General features: G+C 31.6%; 1 protein-coding gene across 3 annotated transcripts; it reads left to right on the forward strand.

Moving 5' to 3' along the window:
* Positions 1 to 81: 81 nt before the first annotated feature.
* Positions 82 to 22,120, forward strand: LOC126811480 (cyclin-dependent kinase-like 4). Of its 3 annotated transcripts, XM_050537126.2 has the most exons (13): positions 82 to 749; positions 1,859 to 2,062; positions 9,846 to 10,040; positions 10,296 to 10,474; positions 11,016 to 11,128; positions 11,530 to 11,669; positions 12,950 to 13,255; positions 13,657 to 13,988; positions 16,655 to 16,681; positions 17,247 to 17,348; positions 20,089 to 20,327; positions 20,519 to 20,607; positions 21,350 to 22,120. In XM_050537126.2, the coding sequence occupies exons 1-13, from the start codon at positions 717 to 719 to the stop codon at positions 21,398 to 21,400; spliced, it is 2,010 nt and encodes a 669-aa protein (XP_050393083.1). In that variant the 5' UTR covers positions 82 to 716; the 3' UTR covers positions 21,401 to 22,120. The 3 variants fall into 3 exon arrangements, with proteins under 3 accessions (XP_050393083.1, XP_050393084.1, XP_050393085.1); XM_050537127.2 differs by lacking the exon at positions 17,247 to 17,348; XM_050537128.2 differs by lacking the exons at positions 16,655 to 16,681; positions 17,247 to 17,348.
* The last annotated feature ends 592 nt before the right edge of the window (positions 22,121 to 22,712 follow it).

The following is a 22,712-nucleotide window of genomic DNA, read 5'->3' on the forward strand; positions in this document are numbered from 1 at the left end:
TTATCCATTGGTATCTAATATGTAATCTGCTTAAGGGGGATTATCTCTTTATTATTCAACTTCGGGTACGGTATCGTGTATAATATGCATTCATTTACCTACTTTTGTTTTAGTGGCGCGTGAAGAGGAAATTTACTGCGCAGGTCAGTTTGTTGTTGTCAGTAGAAACGTAGACTTGAATATGGCAGAAAACGTGAGACAATGATATTACGTCGTCAACTTAGATAGGCTAGAAACTAATGTCATTTTGTCGGTGAATCTATAACATTATAAGGAAAGTGGCATATAGAAAATGAAGAATAATTATCAAACTGATGAATAAGAGTGATGAGGAATTATGTCACCGAAAAAAATTGTAGAAAATTCCAGCCGTTAAACATAGATCAGATTACTATTAGTTCTTCTGTGTCATCTTGCGGGAGGTCGAACAGTTGCCAGTGTTTTTCGAAGGATAAGTGGTCGTGTTTATAGCTAACTATACATATAACGGAAGAAATAGTGAACTGTATTTGGTTATGTCTACAATATAACAAGTGATATAAACTACACAGGTGTTATTCAATTACAAACAAGTGATACTCGGGATTTAGACCAAGACCTCGCTTCTGTGCTAATTTTTTTTTTTTTGATTAGATCTAATAATGCAAAAAAATAGTCTTCACACACTTATTTCTGACTTCAATTTTTAATTAAAGAGTTATAAATTGATATTCCTTATGAAAACAGACGCCAAGAAGTCTAAATCACAGGTGAGAAAAATAAGATTAAATTCATCGAACTTTTTCTAGACTTTATTATATAGTGGGATTGTTCTTTGGTGGGTTTTTTTCTTCCCCAATGAATATGACAGTCCGTATGGGTTTATTCACACTGTTCACAGTAAAAGAACAAAACAACCTTTTTATCAATGTTTAAGCAATTTGAACAGAATAATATAGTTTGATCTCATTAGAGGCAGGTCTAGCAGATTTTACTGAATAAAATCATGAAAATACATACCACTACCAGGTAGCCTACACACTATATTATAGTAGGGGCCTACACTACCAGTATATTGTATAGGTTTGTGACCAGTTTTTAAATGATGAATTTGCACATAGGGCTATTAATAGTGTTAGAAATTTTATATTATTGTAACCATGAGAGCTTTTTTTTAAAAAAACATCTTATCTTTGCCTAAATGTTTTTTTTAAATTTAAGGCCCAAGATGATTAAAATTATTTTTAATGAAATTTTATTAATTAATGTTATTATATAATTCAATTTGTTAAAGGCTCAATACCACTCTTGTTGTAACTGAATAATATGTCCCAATCTTTATTCTGGTCAACAAATTGTACTATTTTAGAATATTTCAATAAATTGATGATACAAATTTCATCTTAACATACCTTATTTAAAAATTTTGAAAAATTCAACATAATGGTTTGAAACGTCTAACGTAAACCTTTTCAAATGAAACTTCGATTTAAAAATATTTTCGAACCCTCTGGACAAGTAAAATAGGATGTAATATTGGATAATTTACACAACAGGTAGGACACTTAAACATCTAGTACTTAGCTAGAGATCTTATTTATTTTCTGGAGCTTTCAAGCCAGCAAGAGTGTTATTGTCCCTTTAACACCCTCTTGTGTCCTCTGCTCGCTAAAATTTTTATAGCCATAAGCCTAAGAATACTAAGATATGCTTTCCGAGTAACACCTTCATGATTGTAAATTTTAAAGCAATCACCGATAGTGTTGATTGTTTTGTTTATTATTATTTCTTTGTTACTCCTTAGGTTTTCCATACAATGTTTCTGAAATTATTTTGTTTTGTATGCAGTTTTCTATTTTTTGTTTTCTTTTAAAAATAGTCATTAATGCTGTATGGTATTGGTCCAGCCAAGGCCATGGATAAATATGAAAACCTGGGATTAGTGGGAGAGGGTAGTTATGGTATGGTTTTAAGATGCAAACACAAGGAAAGTGGTCAACTTGTAGCCATTAAAAAATTTCTAGAAAGTGAAGATGACAAAATGGTTAAGAAGATTGCACTGAGAGAAGTTAAAATGTTAAAGGTATAGATATTATTTTAGAACTGTACATAGTGCCATTTGTATCCGATTTGTTTTGAATTTTTCAGTTTTATTAATGCTTCATGATATTGGATGCTTGTGTAATGTTTCAGTAATTAAAATTATTTGAATCTACTGTTTCTAAAATTGAAAACATGTATTGATTGTCTTTATTTTATGTACAGGTACTGGAACAATGAAATTATTGTAATATTATACTCAATCTAGCTGATAATACAACAAAGGATTGAATACTATAAATATTCCTGCCATGTTCAAATGCAGTAGATACTGGCATTTGTCCAATTAATTTAATTTTTATGGCCTGTGTATTAAGTATTGTTTAATGGTAGAGAGCGAGACATTAAGTAATATATTGTAACAACAAGAGGACCATCAGGTCCGAGTGTTTTTACAATATATTACGCAATGTCTCAGCTCGAGACCATTAAACATCTTAAAATACAGACACTCCGCACGTGCGTTTAAAGTGAAATACGTCACTCGAGTCTAATATTTGACTAGGTACGATTGGCAAGTTGCCCGTACGATTATTTGAAATAATGGTACGCCAACATCAAAGGGTGACGTCACATCTGTATTTTAATACCAGTTAATTTGTCTAATGAATGAACTCAAATAACTGGTTATAATTATAATGCTGTTAAAAGTAATTAAATTAATATGTTAGATATTTTTTTAGTAAGATGTCACATGGTCATATTGCATTTTAAGTTTTTTGTTCCCCACCTTTAGTTGGAATTTGATATAAGAGTAGGCCGTAGTGCTGCTGTCCGGGCAAAAATTTCCCTCATAGCACAATGTATGGCTTATGCCCATCTTCATTAGCCCAGTTCGGAGCAAAACCGTAGGACGTTAAACCTCATTTCATTTCGAAGAAAGCAGGGGACTATTAAAATAGGTATGTCTGTCTGTCTGTCTGTCTGTCCGTCCGTCACACTTTTTGGGACACTATAACTTTGAATAACTCTCTTTCTAATTGAGCTAGAATGTTCAAACTTTGTGTAGGTGTTTATTAGGTCGACGCCTTGATGGTGTTCGAAGATGAGCATTTTCTGCTTAGAGATAAGCAATTTGATTGGTTGATGCTTTGGGACGCGATAACTTTAGTTCTAATTAAATGAGAGTGATGAAACTTGGTGTATAGTTTCATTACATCAATACCTTGACTAAGTTCGATAATGAGCATTTTCTGCTCAGGTTAAGCAGAGCGATAAGCAATTTGATTGGCCGAGACTTTGGAACACAATAACCCTCCTTCTAATTGAGCTAGAATGTTCAAACTTGGTGTAGGTGTTTATTAGGTCACTGCCTTGATGGAGTTCGAAATTGAGCATTTTTTGCAAAGGGTAAGCAGAGATAAGCAATTTCATTGGTTGATGCTTTGGGACACAATACATGTAACTTTAGTTCTAAGTAAGTCAGAGTGATGAAATTTGGTGTATAGTTTCAATTCATTACATCAATACCTTGACTAAGTTCGATAATGAGCATCTTCTGGTCAGGGTAAGCAGAGCGATAAGCAATTTAATTGGTCGAGACTTTGGAACACAATAACTCTCCTTCTAATTGAGGTAGAATGTTATAACTTGGTGTAGGCGTTCATTAGGTCAATGCCTTGATGGAGTTCGAAGATGAGCATTTTCTGCCTAGGGTAAGCAGAGATAAGCAATCTGATTGGTTGATTCTTTGGGGCACGATTCTTTGGGGCACGATAACTTTGGTCATAATGAAGTGAGAGCGATGAACTCTTAATATAGATTCATTATATCATTACCTTGACTAAGTTCGATTGTTTGAATTTTCTGCTTAGGCTAAGGAGCGACAAGCAATTTGATTGGTCAAGACATTGGAACATAACTACTCTGCTTTTAATTAAGGTAGAATGTTTAACTTTGATGTAGATGTTCATTAGGTAAATATCTTGATTAACGTTTTGAGCTAAAGCTAAGCAGACCTAAGCAATTTCATCGGTCGATGCTTTGGGACAAGATAACCTTGATTCAATCTGATAGAGAGTGATGAAACTTAGTGTATAGTTTGAATGCTCGACACTTTTAAAAAAAATAAATGTGCGATTAATTAATATGGAAACATGGAAATCAGGATACTAAAAACCGGTCGCCACATCCTACATACGACCCATGCATCTTTTCTTACTACATATTTCTGTAGACTTGTGATCATCTAGAATTTGCCTCTAGCTGTCTTTACTTCTGCTTCATGTTGTGTATTTACTTCTTACTGGTTTCTTAAGACGTTTGTCTTCCTCAGTTATAACAATGCAACAGTTCGTTTTTACATTTTATATAGCATAGCCGAATACATGTATACAAGCATAGCACAGATTACAATACTAGCTAAAACCATTTCTCCATCCTAGCCAGATGTCTAGGAACTGAGATGGAACCTCTCTGGAATCTAATGGAAGTCTGCTTGAAAGTTTCAAATAGATATCTTATATAGCACTCACGCATATCACATATAACAGAGCGCATTCATGGCCCTGAACTTGTGTAATTTTAACAAAATGATTGGTTAAATTAAACCCAATGACACAATAGTACTTTTCCTTGCACATGTGCTCTCTGTGGTATTTTATAGACACATGTTTTGGCTAAATAACTCTTTTTTATAGAACAATATGTCATTTATACCCTAAGTTGATTTAAGTACATGTGAATATGTGTGAAACTATTAATTTGCCAAATATATTAATTAATGAAATATAAAGTCATCTTATTTCTCTATTCTTTGTCTATAAATTTAAAAACAATGTCGCCCCGACTATATTGCTACATTTCGGCAGGGGACATCAGCCTCACTGTTGGCTTGTTATAATATATATCACAATAACCATCACAAAACTCCAATCTGCCCCCTTTCTATAAGTGTAGAAAAACAAGTTCAGGTTTTTGTAAGAAATGTTGTAATTTATTGTCAAGTAGGGTCCAATTAATTTCTTTTATGGGCATCTTTTAAGTTCAAAAGGATTAAATGGCTGTAATATCTGTTTATTGTATAGCTGACTTCTAATGAACTGACGTGACAAGGAGTAGGATCCCCTGTCCAACCTCGTGGGTTTTCTCCGGCTCCTCCCACTGCTAAAGACCCCTACGCACAAGCAAATTATTGAAATCAAATGGAACCTTGATAGTGCGCGCTGTATCATAAGTCCTGTCATTGAGTCAACTGGCATGGTTTTGATTCCCCATTTGTACGTGACAAGGAGTAGGGTTGCCTGTCCAACCTCGTGGGTTTTCTCTGGGTCATCCTGTTTCCTCCCACTGCTAAAGACCACTACGCTCAAGCAGATTATTGAAACAAAATTGAACCATGTGTTAGTCCCGAAATGACCTAGTTTGTGTCGAGTGGATGTTAAACCCCAGTTCTCTCTCTCTCTCCCTCTCTGTGTATATATATTTATAATGATGAACAATACTTTGCTTTAGATCAAGTCTAATCTAACTTGTACTGACTATGATGGACACCCCTTTGCTTCTATCATATTGACTGTTGATAATTTGGAACATGCTTTTGAGTGGAAGTAACAATTTTATTCTCATAAGCTTATAATTTAACAGCCATTGTTGCATTAATAAAAGTAAATAATAGCACTGCAAATGGCCCAGTCATGCCAATTGGAATCTAGGAACTATTTAACCTAATATGGACCCTGGAATGGTAGCAGGCAGGTGCTAACTGACGGCCATGTTGCCTCCTAGATCTTGAAAAGGGTTGACTATATATTGTACTGTACTGTATATTAAGGATTTCCAAATTTTCCTTACGTTCCATCATTATCAGCTCTTCATAGGCTTTTAGTTTGGTATACAATCCTGTTTTATGACTCTGCTTGTCGTTTATATTAAAATATGTTTAGTGATTGTATTGGGTTTGGCTCTCTTCTTTTGTTCCGCTCTTGTTTTCAATGTAGAAGACTTTGGATGATATTGAGTTAGAGACTTAGTTACTTTAAGAGTGACCAGGTTACTTACTGAAGCGACAAAAAAATACAAAACAGAAGAATCGAGATTCAATATGCGAATTAAGAGAAGGTGAATCGCCATATTTCGATTCAATGATATATCGTGTCAGCACTATTTTATATTACTAGTTGTACTTGAATGCACTAAGAGAACACTGGTCGAAACTTGGTATATTTATCACAATCCAGTGATTGTATTCCATATAAGTGGTCATTATATATTTTCAGATGCTATTAAATTTTATGCCATGTACTTAAAATGTTTCTTGTAGTTTTATGAGCAATAAACCAATATTTGACAACTGGTGCCAAGAGGACTGGTTGATTGAGTCTAATCAAGACTAGAATTCATACAGATGCACTTAGGAGATTGGAGATTGAAAAAAAAAATATGTAGGTCTATAACAGATAGGCTTGCTCTTAAATTCTTTAAACTTATATGAAGTACCTAAGTGTGTGAAAAACATACCTTACCATTTATTATGAATATGTGACTTGTGATATTATTTAAACATTATATTTCATATAAACTATGAGGTATAGTACATGAAGGTGGGATTGAAGTAGACTAGAGTATTTATTTTGTGCATTGAAAACAGTCTGACTGTGTTTATTTAGTAAATTTTTATTATGGCAGGAATTTGGTATTAGCAACTGAGTGCATAACAATGTTCATTACATGTATGTCTAAAATCGCAAAGTTACCTTTAACTTCTTATTAAACATTCAAGCTTAAAATTTTTTTCAAAACTTAAGTGGCAAAGTGGGGGTTGTTCATTAGGTTATAATCAAAACTCTTATCATTTGACAGAAGTTATGTACATGAACAAAGAAATTCTGTGTTATTTTAAACTACAATCACAACATACTTGGTCATTCTGCTAACAGATTAAGTCTTATAATTTAATACTCTATGTTTTTTCAAGGATCATAATAGAAATATGGATAGGAATCTATTCAAGTATTAGTTTACCAAGTTTGATTTGAATTTATCAAAAGGGTCATCATATTAAATAACAACAGTATAGTGTAATTTGGCTACAACACTGTTCAGTGTTTAGTTCAGTTAAGTTAACCTTAAAATAGAAATTAATCTAAAATAGGAAATTATCATGAGCATCTAATTGATTAGAAAATGTCTACATCAATACATATTTCTACATACATTGTATTTCTACTTAACCTAAAGTAGATTTTACCCTTTTTACATAATCTAAATTATATGTACTTGTCTCATCATATTGTCATCTTCCATCAACCTGTTTGTCTCAAACTCTCATCCCATCTACCTGTTTGTCTCTTACTCTCATCCAATCAACAAGTTTGTCTCTTACTCTCATCCAATCTACAACTTTGTCTCATCATATTAATTGTTTGTTCTTGTCTCATCCTTTATCAATGTTATGCTTATGTTGACTGTTTTTTTGGGGTTTTTTTTTTCATTTTCTGAATCTTAACAGTTTAAAAAAAAAATCCATTTCTATTTCCAAGACGGATATAAATTTAATTTATTGAATTATAGGAAGGTTACCCTTTTTGACAAGCAAATTTAGAAGACATTATAATTCGCATGAATTATTTTCAAAATTGTCATAGTTTTTAATCATGTGATGCACTGTGTGATATCAACTATTTCATTTGTTTAGACAGATTATTTTGGAACAAATACCAAGTTGATTTACGGAGGTGTTTTGCTTGAACTTATTGGCAAGTTGTCAAGAAACCCCTTAAAGCTACCTGTTAATGTTGTATGACATGTATATAGGTTGTATATAGACCTACTATATCTATTGAATATTTTATAACTGAGTGGTAACACTACAAACAGAACTCGTTAGATATAATCTCTATAATTCTAGCTTATAAACCATTGATTTAAAAGTTGCATGTATAATTCTTCTTTACACCAGTTAGTAACATTACGGGAGATCATATCCCTGCTGTGTGGTCAGACATACTTGGCAACATGTAAACAAATTATTTTAGAATGTAAATCTACTGATAAAGTGAGCATGTAGCTTTATTTCCCATTATAAATTACAAGAGATTAATAGCCAGATGGATCAGATCAACCAATAATTAGATTTATCATCCATATTTCAAATCAAACTGCCCACAATAATAGCAACATGATGCTAGGTCCTAGAACATACAGGAGAGTGGGGATGACACTTTTGGGTTTATTCACATTTATGCAACTACTAATGCACTTGTCTCTGAACTTAAGAATGGAAAATAAACTTTAACTTATTAGCTGTAATACAGCTAGGTAGTTATATTATTCTTTGTGTTGAACCACTTTTTGGAGGGATAGTAAAATGTCTAGATTTTACCCCATTAGCAAGGAGAAACCGGTCACCACTTGGGGGGAGGGATACTTTGGAAAAATGGAGGAGGATTGGACAAATTGAAAAGATTTCTTTCACAGTTTTGTTGTATTTATTCCAAAAATTCTGTTAACAATAAAGTTAACACAATAGTGATAAATTTAGAACTGAGGCATATTTTAACATAGCTGGACAGAAATAAATGAACATATTCAAAAAGAATTAACTGATATTTCTAATGCCTTAAAGCCTCTTGTTATTCTCTAGGTATGACATCAATCCATAATTTACATTGAAAATGCTAACGAATGTTTATTCCAGCAAATGACACACCAAATTTGTAGTAATAACTCATCCCCTTTGTTGCTACTGGACAAGGGTTTCGGAAGAATTGACAGAATTTGATTAAATGGAAGTAAATCAGTACCCATAGTTTCAGTAAACCTAAAAGACCCGATAACTGCCAGTCATCATTCTTTTTTTTCGTCAAATCTGACTCTTGGAAATACTTAACAGTTTCATCTGGATGCTTGTGGGGTAATTCCGGACAAGTGTCTGGATGTACCCCAAACCTATAATTCTGATGTAAACAGCCATTATGTTTATTTACAATGGACATGTGATAAAATTTCTATCTATTTCTATTGATTAGCAAATGAAGAAAGGTGACAGCGTAACTCAAAAAAAAACTTGTTAAACACCAAATTAATTTAACCATTTTACTTTAGAAATATTTTACATCAACTTTGTCAAAAATAGAAAAAAGCTTATCAACATCTACATTTGAATGTTTTTATCTGCCATGTGTTTTCCATCCCCGCTCTCCCCTACCTACATGTAGGCTTACCAGGTTATTTTACAAAAATTTAAATTCATTAATACTGCTATCCTGGAATTGCCTCATGTTGAATTTCTGCAGGCCTTTTTTCTGTGGAAATGGATCATAGCAAGCCCCTTCACTTTGTTCACTTTCTATTTATTGCACTTTGAATTTGTTTTTGTGGTTATTGTTGTTGAATTTACTTTAAGTGATTATAATTTGAATTCCATCCTTTGATAAAACTTCCATTAGAAGATTGCTCCTATATGACTTGTTTCAGACAACTTGCATCCTTGGATAGCCATAGAATTTTTCAATAAAAGGTCATTTAACAGGGGTGTGGTTTAATGACACTTATAAAAAAGACTTTTGGACTCTTGTTGCCAGAACAGTTCTGCCCCCCAATATTCAATACCTGTAACTTAACTGTAAGGCTTGGATAAGCCAGTAATTCAAGAAATAAGGATTCATTCCTGAAGTTTGCCAAGTTTTGACAATTTTTTTAAAACCTCATGAGTTAGGGTTTACACTGGTGCAGGAAAAGTTAAAAACTGTCAAATCAGTATTAAAGGTCTTAATTGATTTTACTGGTATAAATACTATATTTTGATGATTTTTTGTCATTTTCAGCAATTACGTCACGATCATTTAGTTAATTTATTAGAAGTGTTTAGAAGGAAGAAGAGACTATATTTAGTGTTTGAATTTGTTGATCACACAGTTTTAGATGAACTTGAAAAGTGTCCAAACGGATTAGATGAAAATACAGTTAGAAAAATATTATATCAAGTGTTAAAAGGAATAGAGTTTTGTCATTTACATAATGTAAGTATAGAATAATTTAGATTAATCATTTGGGTTTTGCAAAAAAATGAAAATAAAAATATTATTATAGTTTATAATTAAACAACTGGTGTATTAGTGGCTATTTACCAAGCCCCTTCTGCTTCTGAAATCCATATCCAAATCATCACTGCAATAAGCTGTAAGTTCTGTACTGAAGGGTATTGTGCACCAGGCAGATAACTCATGATCAAACTTTCAAAATATGTGATAGTTTTTACACCATATTAATTCCAGATTATTCATAGAGATATTAAACCTGAGAATATTTTAGTGAGTAGAACTGGTATAGTTAAATTATGTGATTTTGGTTTTGCTCGGACATTAGCACAACCTGGTGAAACATATACGGACTATGTAGCTACACGATGGTACCGTGCACCAGAACTTCTAGTTGGTGATACCAAATATGGCAGGTATGTAATTAATTGTTATTCACAAACTATTCCAAAAGAATAAGGAGTGATTGATTTGTCTGGCACTCCTTTTTCAAGGAAGGTCTTTTTTATCAGTAGGAGTAATGCATGACTCTTGCTGAAATATATTCTAGCTTATACATCTTTAATGACTTCCAGTATAGTAGTTTGGTAAAATTTATGAAAGTGTTGTTAAATCTGTGTAAAAGTTTTAAGATTACAGAGATGACATAATTTCTATTAGATGCATTTAGCTAATTCAGACACTAAATTAATTATTCATTTACTACACTTGACTCTGACTTGACCCATGAGTACAATTATAGAAAACCTGTATGTTTTCTTATTCTGAATAGAGTATAGTCCATAAATATTGTCTTTGGGTTAAAAATAGAGTAATAGCTAATCTTAAGGAAACAGCAACATATGGTCCAATTTATTTAAGAAATCTTTCGTCTATAAAAGATGTTAATTGATAAAGTCAATCTGTTAATTATTTACTTTGCATTGGTTAATTTGAGTAATCTTATTGATTTTTTAGAGCTGTTGATTTATGGGCTATTGGCTGTCTGGTAGCGGAAATGTTAACGGGAGAACCATTATTCCCGGGTGATTCCGATATTGATCAACTTTATCATATAGTCAAATGTTTTGGTAAGTTTCCATAATAAAGCTTTAGTTAAATCAACATCTGTATAATATATTTATGATAAACCACGCCACCATTTCATATGTTGACATACTGAAACCTTCCAGGCTATTTTAATGGCCAATCAATTTCTTGATAACTTGTAATTTCCATTTTTGATGACATTGAGATATTTCACTATTAATTTCAATTTGTACAGTAGAATGAATATAATAATCTAATATACACTTCACACTGTTTATTCTAGTAGTGTTTGAAAATAAATATTGCCTGGATAATCAGTGTGGTATTTACATACATCATATAGACTAATCTTAATAATAAAAGTTCACAATGTCAGCTTTTGTCTCCATGGAAGTACCCCTTTAACTGATAGTATTTATTTGGTTAAACTTGAATATTTTAGGTAATTTACCATCACGGCATAAAGAAGTTTTTTTACGGAATCCTTTATTTGTTGGAATGAGATTACCAGAAGTTCGAGAGATTCAGCCATTAGAGAAAAAATTTAAACGAGTATCAAATTTAGCCTTAGATATAATGAAGGTAATTTTTATTTCTTTAGGGGACATAACATTTCATGACTCATTGTCTTGTTTCATAGTCTTTAAGGATTTCAGTTACAGGTTTTGTGTCACTGTGTTATATACTTGGAAATATTTATAGGACTATTTTTCGATTGAATAAAGAATGAGTTAGGGAATGTGGATGGGGTTCGAGTGGTTTAATATGAATTTTGAAATAAAATCGAACCTTATGTTAGTCCCGAAATGACTTAGTTTGTGTGGATTGAACTTTAAATCCCATTTCTCTTTCTCCCTCTTTGTCTTGATTAATCAAGAATGCAGAATATATAATTGGATCAAATATTAGTAGAAGTAGTATTATATATATATATATATGTATATATATATATATATATATATATATATATATATATATATATATATATATATATATATATTGAAATTGACCCATTACAATTTGTATTAAACAATTTATACAATGGTATGAAATTGTAGTCAGTGTTTATATACCCCCACAAGACTATTAAATAAATACAAAATATTTTACAGTTGAAAGTCCAGTAAATAATGTTTTTATAGACACACCTAACTGATATATGATACTGTTTTCAGATACTCGACAATTTTACATGTCAAAGAAAATGTCTGGGTTGAACTAAAGGCGACTTTGACCTATGTTTTATGTACTGTTAAATAACTTCCATGTTGTAAATTAATCCAGTGTTTTATAGTTCACCATTCAAAGCATTGTTGACATTTTGTATTGACTGCTAAAGGATGGAATTGATACCATTCAATTGATTTTATGGTGTCTGCCCAGGCAGTCAGTTTGCCTACTATTGATGGTTTAGCTAAGGGCCCTTATATATCAGTCATATTTGCCACTCTCAAAACACATAGAAATATTTATAAAATTGGAAAAAAATAGATCAAAAATGAAACATCTGTCAAAATTTTGAAGTGACAGTCCTGGTTCAGCTAGTCCTAAAGTGGAAACATATTGAAATTTCACTGAACCACTTTTGCAGAGTTACTGACCTTGTCATGGAATTGGCTCATAATCGTACCAAAATGCAGAGGTTCTTATGCTTATGCTTATTTATTGCCCATGACCTCAAAATCTGCTTATGGTTGTATTTTTGTTGCCTAGCAACCCTGTGTTTGATGTAGTAAATGGAGAAAGTCCGTACATTTTTTTAAAATAAATCCTATTAAGAAAATAAGTGGTCATTATCAGAATATTTCAACTTCCATACTCTATATGCTTTGAAATTTTTGATATATTCTTTCATTTTCCAGCAATGTTTAAAATTAGACCCTGATGAGAGACCACAGTGCTCAGAATTAATCAAACGTGAATTCTTCCAAAAAGATGGCTTTGCTCAAAAGTTCAGTCAAGACCTGAAAATGAGGTTACAGCGTGCCACAACAGATAACCCATTATTAAAATCTATTAATAAACCTGATAGTGCTACAAATGAAAATAAAGATTCTTCCGATCTGTTAAAAACTGTAAAGAAAAAGAAGAAAACTGAATCAAAAGATAAAGATATCAAAGAACCTGCCAAAGACACAAAAGATAAAGACAGTAAAGATAAGGATAAAGTAAGTATTGCTGTTCCCTAATATATGATGGTGTTGTGTTGTGCAGAGATTTTCTGTGTTTTTGTCAGAAATGGCTAGCTGAAAACTTATACTTGGGCATAAAAGAAAAAAGAAGTTTGCCAAGACATCATTCGACATCAATGGCAGATATGTAAAATGTGGTGAAAACTAGCCAGCACCACTATAATGTACCAGTATAACATTGGTCATCATTGGTGGTACATTAGAGATCCTCTGACAGTTGAAAATCGAAATAACAGTAGGTCATTCCACCTCTGGTATGGCCACAAGACATGACATAAAAAAATGACCATCTCATTAGCCCTGTTGAAGCTGAAAAGTAGGATGTTAAACCCCATTTCATTTCTTTATGTTTTCATTTGTTATTGCATATTTTTCAGGAATCTAATGAAGATAAATTAAAGAAGAAAATATCAGATTCAGAGCCAAAGAATTCATCTAGAAAAGTACATCCACCATTGTCAAAAGAACAAACAATAATTCTGCCTGCTGCTCCTGTAGGTGGAGTTGTCAGTCAACCTATTGGCAACCAATCAAATTCTACTGATGACGTGTCAGAGAAAGAAAAAGTGAAAAAGGAAGAGAAAGAAAACGAGAAAGAAAGAGATAAAGAGAACTCTACGTCCCCGCAACTGCCACCCAGTGGTGTACCACCTATAAATATGACACAAGTGATTGGTTGTGGTACACCATCTATACCTGCTATAAATAGGTGAGTTTTATTATACTGCACTGACTGAAGTCAGGGATGAATATTGAAATGGACTCTGTCCTTCTGTCTGTCTGTCCTGATTTCATTCTTATAAACAGTTCAAGATATTATTTTGTTAGACTTTGTACACATAAACATAACAACCTATTATAGTAGTTGTGCCTTTTGCTATTTAGGAATTTCTCAGATTGTTGTGTTTCCTTGGTAGCAAATTTGGTATACAATTTTTATTCTGGAGCATATCTCATAAATTGTTCAAGATATCTTTATGCATTTTAACTACCCGTGACCCCTACTGTTTTATTTGGACATTTAATGTAATAGTGAGTTTGACATCAACATGTATATTATTAATTTTTAATGAGTAGCTCGTTCACCTGATATCACATTACTGGTACCTATTACAAATAGATTTACTATAGTATAGTATTGTCCTCTACTGGTCTAACAATAACATTACATCAAGGTCTACAGATAAACAATATATGACTGGCTCTGGCTAAATCAAAACAAAACTATACATCAATTTAAATTCTATATTCAAAGACCTATCAATTTGTATGTGACATATATACATTTATCTTAGAAAATAACTTGAACATGGTATTAAGTTAATGAAAAAAGCAGTTACCAAGGCAAACAGAACAAGACCCTGTAGCACCCAAGATATCAGATTTTATTCAAGTTTTGGGCTTTAAGCTTTGGGTAATTAAGAACATTAAGGTAAACACTAGAGTTCTATGGATAAACAATTACTGTACAGTGGACCCTGTCACTTTCGACATCTGAATACTACAGCATTCTGTGAAATCCGTCATCTTTTCTCGATTTATTTCCTTATTACTTCAGCCAAAAAAGTTCTGAGTAGTCCGGATTCTGAATATTGTTCTTTCTGTCTGTATCATTGTTGTGCTTGAAAACGACAATAGAATCATTGTTGAGACATAGCTCTGATTAAAATACAGTAATTGTTTATGCATAGAACTCTTGTGTTTATCTTAATGTGTTCAATTACTAAATGCCATTCAATCAGAATAAGAATATTAAGACAAACTTTATATTGGATAAATTAAATTTACTGGCTTATTTACATCTCTCATTTACTCACAGTTGATATGACAGATGTAACAATAACCAGAAAATCATAATGATTCCTACAATCAAAATACAGCTCATATCAAGCAGTGGTTATGAGCACAGTCAACCCATTAACCATTGCTACACTTACACGTGCTACACATAAAGTATTGTTTGGGATTAGTTATTTTCCCCAGACATCATTTCTTGTGTTGACTTTGAAGTATCCTAAACACTGAATGAGAGACTTTGTTTAGGAACCAGGTCTACGTTTGCTGTTACAATTTGATGAGTTATCTCAAGGTTTTAACTTGCAAATTCATTACTTTACATTTCCAAAAAGCTTATCTCCAACGCGATGTATAACAGTTAAAGATACATTATGGGAGATTTTAATAGAGAGTTGGCCATTCTTGCTATAACAGTTCAAAAATAGATGATGAAAGAAGAATATATTGGAAATTTCAGTCAAATTACTTAATTATGAACAAAGTTATCACCATTGTAATTTTTGACTAGAAATAGGTGTCAACTCTCTCTTCACCGTCTCCGAGAATGGCCGATCGTTTGATTGACAGGTGTTAACTCCACCTACATGATCTTGATTATCAAGTAACGTTTTCAATGGCTGTGGTACCGTTAGCCTATTTGGTTTGAGACGGGGTTGCAATTCAATTCGTATCACATTTATTTTTACTACAAATAAAAAATAAGACTTTTAATATATAGATAAGAAGCGAAAGTTTGAAAGGAATGGACCAAATCTATGAGGCATAATTATAGCCGACTTCTTCAATCTTGTTAGCCTGTGTGTACTCCCGAAACAGACAAATTGAAACAGGAAACAGTGATCCAATGGGGCTGCAATTCAACTGGGGTGATGTTAGCTGCGATGTTAATCAATTTCCATAATTTTTCTGTAAACGCAAGTGACAAAAGAGCGTATAATACCGACATCCAAACTCTCATTTTAACCACAAATAAACATAATATCAAGGCCGTATATATCAAACTTTCAATCAAATTGACTGACATGCGGCCTCGCTCAACAGCGGCCTCGCTTCGTACACTCTATCATTTAGCCTCAATCTAAAATTTCCGGGAGTATGACGTCAACGTAACGGTTAATCTCCGCTTACAACACCATTTAAAAATTTAATCAATCAATAAAATCCTGTTTAAATCCAAGCCGAATCCAAGCCATCCATGGGTCTACAGAGTTGATTTTGTGCTTGTTGTGTAAATAAAGATCTAATTTATAATTTCTATGACATCTGAAGCCTAAATAAAGACTTGCAATAATCAGATTTAGCTCTTGCATAATGTATGTTTAATAGAAGTACAAAATAAAAACACCAGAACATTTATCAACTATTTTGATTAATTTGTGAGGGACCTAGTTGTCAAGTTAATAAGCTTATCATACTTGTTCACTTACATTTGAACACTTTTAGATAATGTGTTCTTGTTTTGTTCAGTTTATTTATACTGTATTTGTTACTCTTACATATCCTCTTACAAATATAAAAATATTTAAACTGGGTAAATGTTAGAATCAGGAATTCTACCCCCTGTTTATTGTGTTTCAGAACATCAATGGTTCTAACTCGTATAAGGTGAATTTATTTTGATTTCCTCCTTGTATTGATTTTGTATATATCTGTATTTCTGCATTATCTGCATCTTGACCCATATATATAGTTTGGAAAGTCGAATAAAATTTCTATATCGGCCTGGTTTGCTATATTTTTGGTATTTGTGTGTGCTATGAGCTATATAATAAGCAGTGAAATGTGATTTAAGATCTATAAAACTATTGTTGAGATAATCTGACAAAAAATAATTTTTAATGCTACTAATACCAGCTTATATCTGCTTGACTAACAAATAATTACATTAGTATTAAATTGACTCAAAATTTTCAACTTAATTTATTTGTAGTCAGTATATACCCCTGTTGGTTTGTTCGGTGTCTTCTGAATTAAAAAAAAAAGATTTTATTTGTGTTTAATAGAAGAGTAAGATTTAAATGTACACATGTTCAGGGGAAAGTGGGAAATACAGTTTTGCTCATTGAGTGAAAGATACAGAAATTAAGCTCGGGCTACCTTTAATACAATGTATATATTTACTGCATGTTGAGTGATTTTTGAAATTGATTGAATTAACTTGATATTACAGTCCAAATGTTGCTTGTGCTACATCTAACTATGTATCTGTCAACAATTTAACATTATCAAGTCCGACATTATTAGGCTCACTATGGGGGCCTGCTTCCATAAGGTAAGCCTGCCATATAATCAATATTTATTACATAATAGTGTGGGCAACTAATTTTCAAAGCATGGCTTTCAATCTTATCGGAAAAAGATTTTTCACTCGCTGGCATGTTAGATTTTAAGGGGCTTTATGCCTCAAATCACCACCTACAATTATAAAATAATTATTGGAATTTATATCACTGTGTATTACATATATTCACAAACATAATAATAGTATAATAAAAGCGCACCATAATATAGTTAAGTTCACCAGGATTCAATAACAGATTAACAATAATATGAACATTTTCATAGTTTACAAGAATACACTCAGATTTGAAATTTGATTCTTGGCAGCTTACAAGATTTCTTCTCGAATCACATTTCCAACAAATTTGATGGTTTGGTAAAAGTGACATTAAAGAACTATACAAAATTATTCAATTGAACAAAATGTGGTATAATTAGACTTATTCTAGTTGTAAAGTGTCTACCTATGAGATAAATAAGCCTTTGTTAAACTGATTATGTTAAATCTGTATCTTTGCAATGAACTTTAAAAATTAATTACCTGTCAGATCTAACTTGCTCAATTAAAAAAAAGAAAAAATCAATGCTCTCTTTAAGTCAAGAATTTTAGATTTTTTATTTGACATTTAAGAATAAATTACATCCTTTGTAAATTATGTATTAGATGATAATGAGGAAATTAATCTTCTGAGATTCTGTCCGACTTCACTGATGTTAGATATGTGCCAGTGGATTGATTTTTGGATAAAAATTTAATCAAGATGCCAATATGGTAATTAGTTGAAACTAGCCTTGGTCACGCCATTTTTCTTCAGCTTTATAACATTGAATCAAGTCAACATTCCAATAAAATATTGATAATTTGATGCTTAACTACTGAAAAGCAAAACATTTTAAAATTTAAACCATTTGAAATAATTATATAGAGATTTGTTTGCTTTTTAGAAATAATTTCAATATTTATCTTCATCTTTTGTGCAGGCAATTTGGATTTTTGTCAAAAACTCTCAGAAAGTTTGACTTTTATGTCAATAGAAACTGGTAAGATTGTCAATACATGTTGTCCGAGTTCGTTCTGTTTCCATGGTGAAACGGGTCGTGTTTACAAAATGTGATGTCAATTGATTATTAATCAATGTTTGTACCCTGGGTGTGTTTTTAACAATTAGTTACAGGAAATATGATTCTGTGGATATGTGTTTACAATTATTTGTCCATTAGATACAATGAGATTTATGAGTATGTTAGAAAATTTGGATACTATTACTGCTACAATCATTTTACTTAATACTATTATTATTACTAGTAGATTACCTATGTAGAAATTAAACAATAAATGAAAATTTTGGTAGATATAATTTAATATGAGATATTAACAGGGTTAACATGTTCATTGTTTATTAATATAATTTGTTGAATTTCATGCATGATCTAATATACAGGAAACTTTCATATGCTTATAATATATATATATCGGTATATGGTGCACAATACGCATGCATCTTGTTCTTCTGCATGATACCAGTAGGACGGTCAGCCAATCTTCTGCATTTAACATAGCTATATTGATTAATACTGATTGACTGGTGATCTACAATTCCTATTATACAAAGGTCATGGAACATTTTAAATATTGGTATTTCATGTTGTAAATTGGTATTGTTTAATTTCAATTACATTTCAAATAAAAACTTTTGTAATGTTAATATACCTGGTATATTACATATTGATGTATATAAAGCATGCTTATATCATATTAATATTATAATAGAATAATTATATAATCAGTAGCATTATTTTATATAATCTTTGTGTATTGTTATATAATTTATTGAATTTTTGATGGAAGTGATGAAGTCTTATGTTAGATCAATTATAATATAAGACTGTAAAGTTCAGTGGGATTATGAGAGCTATGATTCCCCCTCCTCTAAAGATCATTTTATCCAAATCTGATGATGGTTACTATATTACTATCATTTCATCGATATGCCATTTTAATACAGGATTGTAAGAATGTACATATTTTTAGAATTATAAGATAATGAAATGGGTGTTTAATGGCACCCCTTTACAATATAAATAGAATTATAAGAATGTAAATAGATTAAGATTAAAGAATATACATAGAATGATAAGAATGTACATGTATTTACAGTTATACATGTATTTTATTAGACAGATATTTGTTGCCTCAAGACAGTCATAAGATGAAAATATAAAATAGGGATCAAAGAAGTATCACAAACCCCAGCTATTATAATTTATGATAATTATAATGTGGTGTAAATGTCAATATATTGTTAACTATAGATTGTAAAATGACCCTATTGCATGTAAAATCACAGCATGAATAGAATCAAATGTTACAGAGTGTTTTACCCAGATAGATTGTATGATTGTGGCCAAGTAATATAATTAGTGTACTTTTCAACTTTGGGTCATTTGCTATACAAATGGTTCATGTGGAACAATCATATTGCTAATCATGACAAATGTTGAAATTTTCAACAAGTGTATTATATTATTAAAATGGTAGAAAATACTTACTATTTGTACAAATTGCATCCCAAATTTTGAGCATAGACAAAAAAAAAAAAATGCTATGCAAATAAAAAAAGTAATTTGACCGTGGTATTGGTATGTCACTATACCTAACAATCAATCTGCATTTTTCATGTATATGCATTATGTACATAGTTTATATTTGTGTGTATTTTGGGTTTTTTCAGGATCAGTGATAAGGCTGTCAAGAAATCCTCCTCATCAAGTTTTAAAAAGCCCTCTCCATCTAATCACCACAGTGTCTCTATTAGTCCTCAGCCATTACAAACAGAAAAAAGTTCCTTATATGATAAACATACACATTATGATGGTAAAAGTAAGAAAGGTGGTGATAAAAAAGATGATAAAGGGTTGAGTTTCCCAGAAGTCAAGGGTTTAAGTTTACCAGAAGTTAAAGGAGCTGAAGGTAAGAGGCATACCAGTCATAGAATTGGTTCATTTTTATCTACATAAATATAACTTTTATATTTTGAATTAAAATAGTAATATTTGAAATCCTATTGTTTGTATATGTGTATATAAATGACAAACCAGTAAATACCAGTACACTGTTAATTGAAATTTACTTATATGTTGTTTTGTTTTTTGTTTTTTCAGCTAAATCTAAAGAAAAAGTCAATAAGAAATCTAATCTATCTATGATACCTCATATTACAACTTTAGATTTCATGGGTTCTTCAAATCAGGTAATATATTAAACTACATTATTTTTACAGCAAGCCTTTGTATCATTCTGGGAGAATATATTTTCATATTTGAATAGATCTTGGTTTTGGTTTGTAATAATATATGTATTGTATGTATTTTGCAATGAAGTTTGAATAGAGAATTATGAAATATGTTCAAAATAATCATACTTTTCAAATTTAACAGACTAGTATAACAAGCGGTTGCCTTATAAGACAGAGAACAAACTAGAAAAAAAAGTGATTTTTCGTACAATCAGGGGCCATAATCCAAATCAAAATTGTGACCTCTAGATGGTCCACAACCTTGATATTTACACACTTTAACACTATTTAAATTTGTGTACAAGGAACGGCCGTTTTGTCAAGCAGTTTCAGTCCTCTAAGAGAGACCACAAGCTAAAATATGATTTTCATACAGTCAGGGGCCATAATCCAGGAAGTTGCGGTCTGATATGCAAGAATATCAATAGGAACCGAGATATTTGGGTTGTAAAACATACATTTCAAGTTTCATCTAAATCGGATAAAAATTGTGACCTCTAGAAAAACATGATTTTTCATACAATCGGGGGCCATAATCCATGAAGTTTCAATCTGATACATGCCAATATCGAAAGGAATCAAGATCTTTTGGAGAATTGTGACCTGTAGAGTGTCCAAAAACAAATTGTGGAGGACGGGGTCGACAACAATATATGTCCACATGAAAATTATATTTTATTTAACTTGTATTTTCCAGCATAACGCGTACGATTCTGACCGTGATAATAACAGCCTACCTAATGTCTGACAGAAGTATAATCCATCAGTATATCTTATCAGAGTGAACAGAAGGAGAAACACTAAACAAGCAAACAGAAGCAGCATGCAATTGATCAAATCAAAATTTAAATCTTAAAATCGCAATATTTAATCAAAATATCAGAAGAATAAGTTCAGGATTCTGAAAAACCTTGTAAAAAGTCTATGTAAATAATGTACATTATTGTAAATATGTGAAATACAAATACTCAAACCAATATTTATTTTTTTTATATTTGTTGTTACATGAATTAGTGTAATATGTTGTACAGTACATTGAATTATGTAAAAGAGAAACCATTTTATACATAGTATCACCACTGTAGCTTCATACTGAAACATAGGGATCCAAAACTGTGTGCAATGTTCAACTTATATCTGTGTACTTGTGGACTTGAAATAGATTTTAATTTGTTCTCATCATGATCTGCTTGAGTAAATGGATTTAACCATTATAAATTTTAAGATTGATCTATGCATTTCTATATTCATACCCAAAGAATTAAATCTTATGTAACTATAATGAAATAAATGGGCAATAAAATGAAAAGAGATTAAACGATGTATATTTACGGACTATTTTATTGTATATTTATATTATATATATGCGTTCTTAAAATTGGTGTGTACATGTATATATCGGTTTATGTGCAATTATGTTGAAGTGTTTTGCATAATACTTTATATTTGAATAAAGGTGTTCTTGTACTGTTTTATTTCACCATGGCAGTATTAAATATTATCCATTAGTCCCATGTCTGTTCTTAATGATTCTATCTTTTTTTCTTTTTTTTTTGACAGTGAGAGTTGATGTCACCCGAGTTCTTTCTTAACAAGCTGGTAATTAATTTACCTTGCTAGTTTCAAATTACAAATGAAGAGTCTCAAGATTGTATCATTTTTCTGAATAAATTATTTTATTTGAAAACATTGCTGGCCTCATAAGACAGATCTGCAAATAAAATCTGACTTTCAACTAGAACATCTCTCATGTTTGGACCAAGAAAAACCTTGTGCATTTTTCAAGCTTGTGTCTCAATTGTCAGAGGTGGTACCTGCGGGTCTAACAAATGTGCTTGATTGTTTTGGCTTGGTTGAAAAAATAAGATGCACCTGTGTACACATTGGCATTCAGGTAAATGAACTTTTGGCAGTTGGAATTCAAATAAAAGTGTGAGAAGATGCCACTGTCTGGGCCAAATTCCTATCCAGCATATTACATGTAACCAAAGTAAATAAAAATGAATGAATGAAATGCTTTTTTAACATCCCACTATTCCTACACTTAATGAGTACTGGCA

Source organism: Patella vulgata, chromosome 2 (assembly GCF_932274485.2).
Source record: "Patella vulgata chromosome 2, xgPatVulg1.2, whole genome shotgun sequence".
NCBI classification, from domain to species: domain Eukaryota; kingdom Metazoa; phylum Mollusca; class Gastropoda; family Patellidae; genus Patella; species Patella vulgata.

Excerpts from the sequence above, each read along its gene's own strand:
- LOC126811480 (XM_050537126.2), top strand. The coding sequence starts at position 717 with ATGAAAACAGACGCCAAGAAGTCTAAATCACAG. Across the intron at positions 750-1,858 it reads CCAAGAAGTCTAAATCACAG|TCATTAATGCTGTATGGTAT; the intron begins GTGAGAAAAATA and ends TTTTAAAAATAG. Across the intron at positions 20,608-21,349 it reads TCATGGGTTCTTCAAATCAG|CATAACGCGTACGATTCTGA; the intron begins GTAATATATTAA and ends TGTATTTTCCAG.